Source organism: Colobus angolensis, unplaced genomic scaffold (assembly GCF_000951035.1).
Source record: "Colobus angolensis palliatus isolate OR3802 unplaced genomic scaffold, Cang.pa_1.0 Scaffold110, whole genome shotgun sequence".
Lineage (NCBI taxonomy): Eukaryota > Metazoa > Chordata > Mammalia > Primates > Cercopithecidae > Colobus > Colobus angolensis.
The window spans coordinates 1,826,504-1,835,163 of NW_012112031.1; the positions used below are offsets into that span (position 1 = coordinate 1,826,504).

The following is an 8,660-nucleotide window of genomic DNA, read 5'->3' on the forward strand; positions in this document are numbered from 1 at the left end:
TTTTTTTGAGACAAAGTCTCGCTCTGTCACCCAGGCTGGAGAGCAGTGGTGCGATCTCGGCTCACTGCAAGCTCCGCCTCCCGGGTTCACGCCATTCTTCTGCCTTGGCCTCCCATGTAGCTGGGACTACAGGCGCCCGCCACCTCGCCTGGCTAATTTTTTTTGTATTTTTAGTAGAGACGGGGTTTCACCGTGTTAGGATGATCTCGATCTCCTGACCTCATGATCCGCCCGCCTCGGCCTCCCAAAGTGCTGGGATTACAGGCTTGAGCCACCGCGCCCGGCCTCCGGCCTGTTGTTTTTAATCTGCCTCGCAGTATCTATTTGCCTCTCTCACTCTTACGAGTTCTCTCTCTCTCTCCTTTTGTAAGTGGATCTATTTATACACAACTCTCAAATAATATGCTGTTGGGCAGGCGTGGTGGCTTATACTTATAATCCCAGCACTTTGGGAGGCCGAGGTGGTCGGATCACCTGCAGGACTTCAAGACCAGCGTGGCCAACATGGTGAAACCCCATCTCTACTGAAAATACAAAAATTAATCAGGTGTGGTGGTGTGTGCCTGTAATCCCAGCTACTCGGGAGGCTGAGGCATGAGAATCGTTTGAACCCAGGAGGTGGAGGTTGCAGTGAGGCAAGTTCGCACCAGTGCCCTCTAGCCTGGACAACAGAGTGAGATTCTGTCTCAAAAAATATATATATGTATACACACACACACACACACACACACACACACACACATACACACACACACAGACACACACACTTTTGAAGAGGATGGTGAGATAGACTCTAACGTGGTAAATAATCATTTCCTTAGGCTGATATACAAATAGTACGTTATTCCTCTCCCTCCCTCCACGGAATTATTTTTCTGGTTGTCTATCTTTGCCTTATATTAAAATACATTTTTAAAAATCTGGGCTGGGCACAGTGGCTTTACACCTGTAATCCCAGCACTTTGGGAGGCCAGGGCAGGGAGGATTGCTTGAGCCCAGGAGTTTGATACCAGCTTGGACAACATAGTAAGATCCTGTCTCTATAAAAATTTTTTTTAAACAATCAGCCAGGCATGGTGGTGTACGCCGATAGTCCCAGTCACTCGAGAAGCTGAAGTGGGAGGATCGTTTGAGCTCAGGAATTTGAGGCCGCAGCGAGCTAAGATCATGCCACTGCACTCCAGCCTGGGGGACAGAGCAAGACCTTGTCTCAAAAAAATGAAAATCAGTTAATGTTCCCTACACTATGTAGTGAAAGAAAATGAACTGGGTGTGTACGGAGGAGAAGCTACCCAGCATGAAATAAATTGGATGAATGGATGCTTGTGTGTGTTTTATGAAATTATAAATTATGTATGGGTATGCACATGTATTCTACAAAGTACATGCGTTTCCGTACACAGTCTTGAGGTAATTACTGTTGTGTGTGTATTGATCTCTCTTGACTCCCCAGTTAGAATAGAAAATTTTAACCCTGGAACACTCCTATGTGTATTTTTTACTAATTACTACGAATGCCTAGAAGGGTGTGGTACATGCTGTGGAAACTCGGTAAATAAATACTGGGTAGATGGTGTATTGATCTTTTTAGCCAAATTCTATTCTGAAAAAATGTTTTGATATAGAGGGTATGAAATCACTGAACTAAATTATATTTTCTGGATTTGGAGGTTGAGTTTTGCAGATACATGGTGCGTCTAAAAGAACTCATCTGATCCCTGTGGTTTCCCGGTGCCGGGCAGCTGCTTAGGTTTGGATTAAGGAGGCGGAAGGGTCTTAGTGGTCACTCACTTACGTGTCTTGACCAGAACTGATTCCTGCCCTTTACTCAACTCATTCTTATGGACTTCACTCTAGACTTTCTAGTCCTCTGGACGCGTGGAGATCTGGGAGTTGTCTGGGGATTTGGAGACAATCTATTTGTGATAGGTCCTTTACGTCCTGTCTTTCCTCTTGCTTTTTTTCTTGTGTGACTAGTGCCTTGCCGTCAGTTTTACCAGTTACGAAAGTTGATTTCCTTTTTCTCACCCATTATCTTGCCCATTGAGGCTAGAGAAATGTGTAAGAGGGCGGCCTTCAGAAAGAACAGTGTCTGGATTCATTACCATTATTACCTTGACCTCGGGGCTGACGTCAGCAAACGTAACAGTGAGCCTCTGTGTGCGCAGCCTTCATTCTAGATTGCTTTTCCAGCCTCCAGCCTCAGTCTCTATTTGATCTGCGTATCTCTTGCATGCTACAGAGGAAAAGCTTTGCCTCTCATGTTACAGGATTTCACTAGTGGCACCTCAAAAATTTAGAGTTATGGTAAAACTTACTATAAAAAAGCTAAGTAGAATAATAATACTCCTTTTTGTTTGCGTTTGTTTTTTAAGGTTCCACTGTTTCTAAGGCTTTTGGTGCTTCAAAGACATTTGGAAAAGCTGGAGGTCCCAGCCTGTCAAACACTTCTGGGGGCACACAGTCCAAAGTGGTGCCCATTGCCAGCCTCACTCCTTACCAGTCCAAGTGAGTTATGCATAGAATACGTTCAGAGTGCGCTTACGGAATCCCAGAAGCCTTTATGGACTCTTGAGTTATGTATGCGCAAACTTCAGGGTCACCACCAAATAGAATGGGTTTACTCTTTATTTTTTTTTCGCTGAGGAGGAAAGGGGTACAGATTGTGGCAGCCTTTAACTCTTGTTGGAAAATATAGCAATAGCAATCTGCCATAGCCTGTGAGGTTTCATTCATTTTGAAAGAATTTGAAATTAAAAATATGTAATGCTTAATCAGTTGGTAGTCTTATGAGTAAAAATAAATATTTCTGATAATTCAAAAGGCATTTACTCTTCTCCTATAAACAGGTGACTTCATCTTTGGTTTAGTTGGCTAAAATAATCTGCAGAATTTGTATTAACCACATTGACATACCCTGAGCCTGTATTTCATTTGTATGACTTTTTTCCACTAAAAATTAATTTGAAGCCGGGCGCGGTGGCTCATGCCTGTCATCCCAGCACTTTAGGAGGCTGAGGTGGGCAGATCACCTGAGGTCGGGAGTTCGAGACCAGCCTGGCCGACATGGTGAAACCCTGTGTCTACTAAAAATACAAAAATTAGCCAGGCGTGGTGGCGGGCGCCTGTCATCCCAGCTACTCAGGAGGCTGAGGCAGGAGAATGGCATGAACGCGGGAGGCAGAGGTTGCAGTGAGCTGAGATCGCGCCACTGCTCTCCAGCCTGGGCCACAGAGTGAAATTCCGTCTCACAAAATAAATACACGAAATAAAGAAATTTGAATAGTTAAAAATTAGAGTTCTTTTTTCAGATCCTTCCAGGTATGTTTACATTTATTCTTCAATACTCTGTAATGTAGGAAAGCTATTTTTCCCTGTGAAATTATAAGTAAGGTACCTAATGTGCCCTGTGCCTCCTTTTTCCGTGCCTCTCTCCAAGGTCATGCTGCTTCGGCGTGTTGTCCCTGGTGGTCCACCGACATCGTGGATTTCTATTCAGGGTACATTAGGAATGAGACAGAAGTTTGACACCAGTTACATCAGTTCCCATAATTGAAAACCATGGCAAAATATAATTGCTGGTGTTACTGTATTTTCCAGCTTAGAACCTTTCATTAAGGGGATATTGTTGCCTTGGTGATGCTTTTTGGAGAAGGGAGAGAGTTTACCAATTTACTTATTTGACAGGAGAATGAGTTGGTATTAAATCACCTGCATGTTTTACTATTTGCTTGTTCTGTAAACTGTCAAACCGGAGTGTCATCTTGGGGTTTTAATTAGCTGGATTAAAATACAGGTTGGAAAATGGAATATGTGTTTGAAGACGAGAAGGGCTGTAGGAAGATGATTTCTTACTTTATCTCTTCTAAGGAAGACTCCAAACACTAATGTAATCGATTTGGTTTGTAGGTGGACTATCTGTGCTCGTGTCACCAACAAAAGTCAGATCCGTACCTGGAGCAACTCCCGAGGGGAAGGGAAGCTTTTCTCTCTAGAACTGGTTGATGAAAGTGTGAGTATTTGTCATGTGGGGAAGTAAGAGTAGTAGACTCTCTGAGAAACAAAAAGCTCAGCTCTGCGGGCCTATGAGGTGACAAATAATAGTAGGCCAGAGAGAAGCCTGATTGTTATTGTGCTTTTCCCTCTGTCTTTTGATGCTGTCTGGAGTAGAGGGTTAAGGTCATAAATAAAATCTTTGATCTCAAATACAGTGTTTGTAGCAGTAGAAAGTAGTTTTCTAAATGTGTAAGTAGCCTCATGGGCAGGGGGAACTGGAGAGCGTCTAATTTGCTGGCAGGTGCAGTCAGAGCACTGGGAGGTGATGCCTGCTTGTGAGTACAGTGGAGCTTTGGGCCACAGGAGAAGGCACACAGTTGTGACCTTGGTACAGAAATGGTTTTGTGGGAAATGGGCTCTGACTGTGCAGATTCTTTATTTGCTTTATTTAAACTAAACAGAACCATGACAATGAGACAAAATTCCTATCCCATGGAAGCATGACGGTCTTGATAGCTGTTAATCTATTAGTTTTGTTAATAATTCCTGAAATTGCCAGGCATGGTGGCTCACGCCTGTAATTCCAACACTTTGGGAGGCCAAGGTGGGCAGATCACTTGAGGTCAGGAGTTCGAGACCAACCTGGCTAACATAGTGAAACCCCGTTTATACTAAAAATACAAAAATTAGCCAGGTATGGTGGCAGGTGCCTGTAGTCCCAGCTACTTGGGAGGCTGAGGCAGGAGAATCGCTTGAACCCCGCAAGATTGCACCACTGCACTCCAGCCTGGGCGACAGAGCAAGACTCCATCTAAATGATAATAATAATAATAATTCCTAAAATGTACTTTAGCGTTCTTTTCAAACTGCTGCAGATTTCCTGTTTGTTCAGACTCCCAAAGGGGGAGAAAAAAATAGTTTTTTTTTTTTTGGGAAGTTGATATAACACCCAGAATGTTTGACTGTGTGATGGCAGAATCAATATTAGAACTTATTTTTTTTTTTTTTTTTTTTTACAAATTATTACTCCAATGTGTGGTGGTTGGCTAAAATTTCTTGCCCACCTGTAGCATTCTGGCTGACAGAAAAGCAAAAGTGAAAATCAGATCACAAGCAACTTGAAAACATGACTTATTCTGACATTTTTGGCAATGGCCCCGAATGGGAAGTGGTTTGTCACTGAGAGGGCAGCTGAAGCGAGCTGGTGAATCACCCCCGTGCAGCACCTTCCTCGTGGGCTCCAGGCGTGTCCCTCGGTATTCAACGGTTTTTGGTTTTTATTGTCAGAATAAATTAATCGTCATTGCCCTTTTGTGCTGTTGTATTTCTCAGCTGAGGCTAATGCAGCATGATTATGGGATCAGTTAGTTGAAATTCTCATTCTTCAGCGGGGCCAGTGACTTGAATGTGTGACTGTAAAATGCAGGTTCCGGGGATGTCTGTAGCCCTCTCTGGGCCCCGTTTGTGTGTGTGTCCCTGCTCTCAAGATGTCACTTGGTGCTGGGGTGGCCTGTGCTCAGTCCCACAGCCCTAACCTGCCCACTTGCCTCTGCAGGGTGAAATCAGAGCTACAGCTTTCAACGAGCAAGTGGACAAATTCTTTCCGCTTATTGAAGTGAACAAGGTATGGCTGTGCTGACTTTAGAACTGACACCGCCCCGGGGTGGAGGCGGATGAGAAGACTCTGGCCCAGGGGAGGGGTGTGTGGTGACAGACCAGGGGTTTCTGTCCAGTTGGATGGTAGTCTCAAGGTCTGTGACGTGGCCTCCTTCGCAGGTGTATTATTTCTCGAAAGGCACTCTGAAGATTGCTAACAAACAGTTCACAGCTGTTAAAAATGACTACGAGATGACCTTCAATAACGAGACTTCCATCCTGCCCTGTGAAGACGACCATCATTTACCTACGGTTCAGTTCGATTTCACGGGGATTGATGACCTCGAGAGCAAGTCGAAAGACTCGCTCGTAGGTAAGCTCGTGCGTGGGAAGGAGGAGCAGGGAGGACTAGCTTTCTTTGCACTGTACGGGGCGGGGTCAAGACTTCAGCGCTTGCCCTTCACCCTTTGCTGGTGTCAGAGTGGGAGCCTTGACCGCCTCCTGCTAACACGTGCCTGTGTTTTAGACATCATCGGGATCTGCAAGAGCTACGAAGATGCCACTAAAATCACAGTGAGGTCTAACAACAGAGAGGTTGCCAAGAGGAATATCTACCTGATGGACACATCTGGGAAGGTGGTGACTGCCACGCTGTGGGGGGAAGATGTAAGTGCTAGGACGGGGCGGTCAGCGCACACGGGAAGAGCTCCTGGGGTTAGGGGAGGCGGTCTCGTCCTGTAGGATGGGGCGGTCAGCGCACACAGGAGGAGCTCCTGGGTTAGGGGAGGTGGTCTCGTCCTGTAGGATGGGGTCTTCAGCACACACAGGAGGAGCTCCTGGGGTTGGGGGAGGCGGTCTTGTCCTGTAAGATGGGGCGGTCAGCGCACACAGGAGGAGCTCCTGGGTTGGGGAGGTGGTCTCGTCCTGTAGGATGGGGTCTTCAGCACACACAGGAGGAGCTCCTCGTGGGGGCGGTTTTGTCCTATGAGTTGGGAGCTTTCACCATGTAGGTGGGAAGGGTTGTGCTGTCTGGCAAATATTTGAAATCCTTTATCTTCTGTGAGATTTGCTGTGACTCAAGCTTTACGTGGGGAAACGCTCTTTCCCCCAACTCGAGGAAAGCAGTGATAGTTTTGATGTGTCTCTGAGCAGATTCTCATGTGTGAGGTCTGTCTTGTATAGATTCCAGGTACACTGATTACGTTCACTCTACTCTTGACTGTTTGCCTTGTTTTCTGTAAAAACCTTCTGTGTTCTTCCTGCTAGTGACACTTGTATATGCCTGGTGTTTCTTTTACAGGCTGAAAAATTTGATGGTTCTAGACAGCCCGTGTTGGCTATCAAAGGAGCCAGAGTCTCTGATTTCGGTGGACGGAGCCTCTCCGTGCTGTCTTCAAGCACTATCATTGCGAATCCTGACATCCCAGAGGCCTATAAGCTTCGTGGTTGGTAAGTTTTGTGGGGCTAAACAGAGGGTGACTTGAGGCTGGGCTTTGAGAAAAGCTGGTTGCCGGGCGCGGTGGCTCAAGCCTGTAATCCCAGCACTTTGGGAGGCTGAGACGGGTGGATCACGAGGTCAGGAGATCGAGACCATCCTGGCTGACACGGTGAAACCCCGTCTCTACTAAAAAATACAAAAAACTAGCCGGGCGAGGTGGCGGTGCCTGTAGTCCCAGCTACTTGGGAGGCTGAGGCAGGAGAATGGCGTAAACCCGGGAGGCGGAGCTTGCAGTGAGCTGAGATCCGGCCACTGCACTCCAGCCTGGGCCACAGAGCCAGACTCTGTCTCAAAAAAAAAAAAAAAAAAAGAGAAAAGCTGGTTACAGTCAGTATGTGAGCTCTCTGCCAAGCGGAAGGCTTTGTCACTGAGGGGTGCAGCTCCTGTGTTTCTGGGAGGCATTACGCCTTCCGAGAGGAGGGCTTTAAAGCCCCTGAACTGACGAACCTGTCATCCCAGACCAAACCTGGGGTCGGAGGAGGCAATTAGAACGTGAGTGCTGCCTGCTGACCTCGCCCCTGCCGCCGGAGGGGACGGCCAGGCTTCAGCAGCTGTGCGAGTGCTGAGGACACCTCTCTTTCCAGGGCTTCAGCTCTGGGCCTCTGTGGTGTGGGGGGAGCACAAGCTTTCTTTCTCTGTCAAGTCTTTGGTGCCGATCACATCTTCTAGTGTGTATTCGCTGGACTCTGATCAAGTGTGGTGAGAACAATGGGCTTTTTGTTAGGATTAGATTGCTATTCCCAAAGCACTCAAGGGATGAGGAGAGCCTGTTAAAATCTCCTCACTGTATCTAGCTTTTCAGGACATTCAAACTCTGTCTTAAAAGAGTACTTCAAACTGAAACACGGGACGTGAGGATTGATGTGGTCAGGGAAAACACTTCGCCAGCCCAAGCTTCAGTAATTCCTGTAGCTGTAGTCACGGGGGGAGTATGTCTGTTTTCAGCTGTGTCTTGGGATTTAAGCAACTAAAGAATGAGCTCATTTTACATACTCCTCCTTTGTTTTGACTCATTTGAACCAATGGCACTGGTGTCTGACCACTTTCCTGAGCCATCTTCTGGAATGTTCAGTCACTAAGCCATCCTCACGAGCACTGTGGGCCACACGTATCTACCGCACGGCAGGGTCCATTCATAGTCTGACCAGAACTAGCCACAGATTTGGTTTGTTCTTATTGCTTGATTTTCTTTCACGCTCTGAAGCTCCACTCCAGGTTAATTGCATTCCCACATTATCATATTTTACTTGTCAATAACCATGATCCTAGTCAACATAAAAAGCACGGCTGTCCCCAGAATAAAATAACTTGGCATTGATCAAAGAAGTTCAGTGCACACATGCTATCTGGACAAGGATTAGAGATGTTTGGATCTTGGCTATAACAATGTAGAGTTTTTACTGTAAGAAGGGCCACCTCTGGCCGGACGCGGTGGCTCAAGCCTGTAATCCCAGCACTCTGGGAGGCCGAGACGGGTTGATCACGAGGTCAGGAGATCGAGACCATCCTGGCTAACACGGTGAAACCCCGTCTCTACTAAAAAATACAAAAAAGTAGCCAGGCGAGGTGG

At 46.5% G+C, this 8,660-nt stretch overlaps 1 protein-coding gene across 1 annotated transcript in view; it reads left to right on the forward strand.

Annotated features, from left to right (window-relative positions):
- The window catches only part of RPA1 (replication protein A1, 70kDa), a 57,265-nt gene that overhangs the window by 26,702 nt on the left and 21,903 nt on the right, over window positions 1-8,660 (forward strand). The window contains exons 5-11 of the mRNA XM_011956307.1: window positions 1,978-2,142; window positions 2,376-2,508; window positions 3,910-4,012; window positions 5,552-5,620; window positions 5,773-5,965; window positions 6,119-6,258; window positions 6,893-7,041. Of these exons, the coding sequence (XP_011811697.1) occupies window positions 1,978-2,142; window positions 2,376-2,508; window positions 3,910-4,012; window positions 5,552-5,620; window positions 5,773-5,965; window positions 6,119-6,258; window positions 6,893-7,041 (952 nt within the window). The remainder of the gene's footprint in view (window positions 1-1,977; window positions 2,143-2,375; window positions 2,509-3,909; window positions 4,013-5,551; window positions 5,621-5,772; window positions 5,966-6,118; window positions 6,259-6,892; window positions 7,042-8,660) is intronic.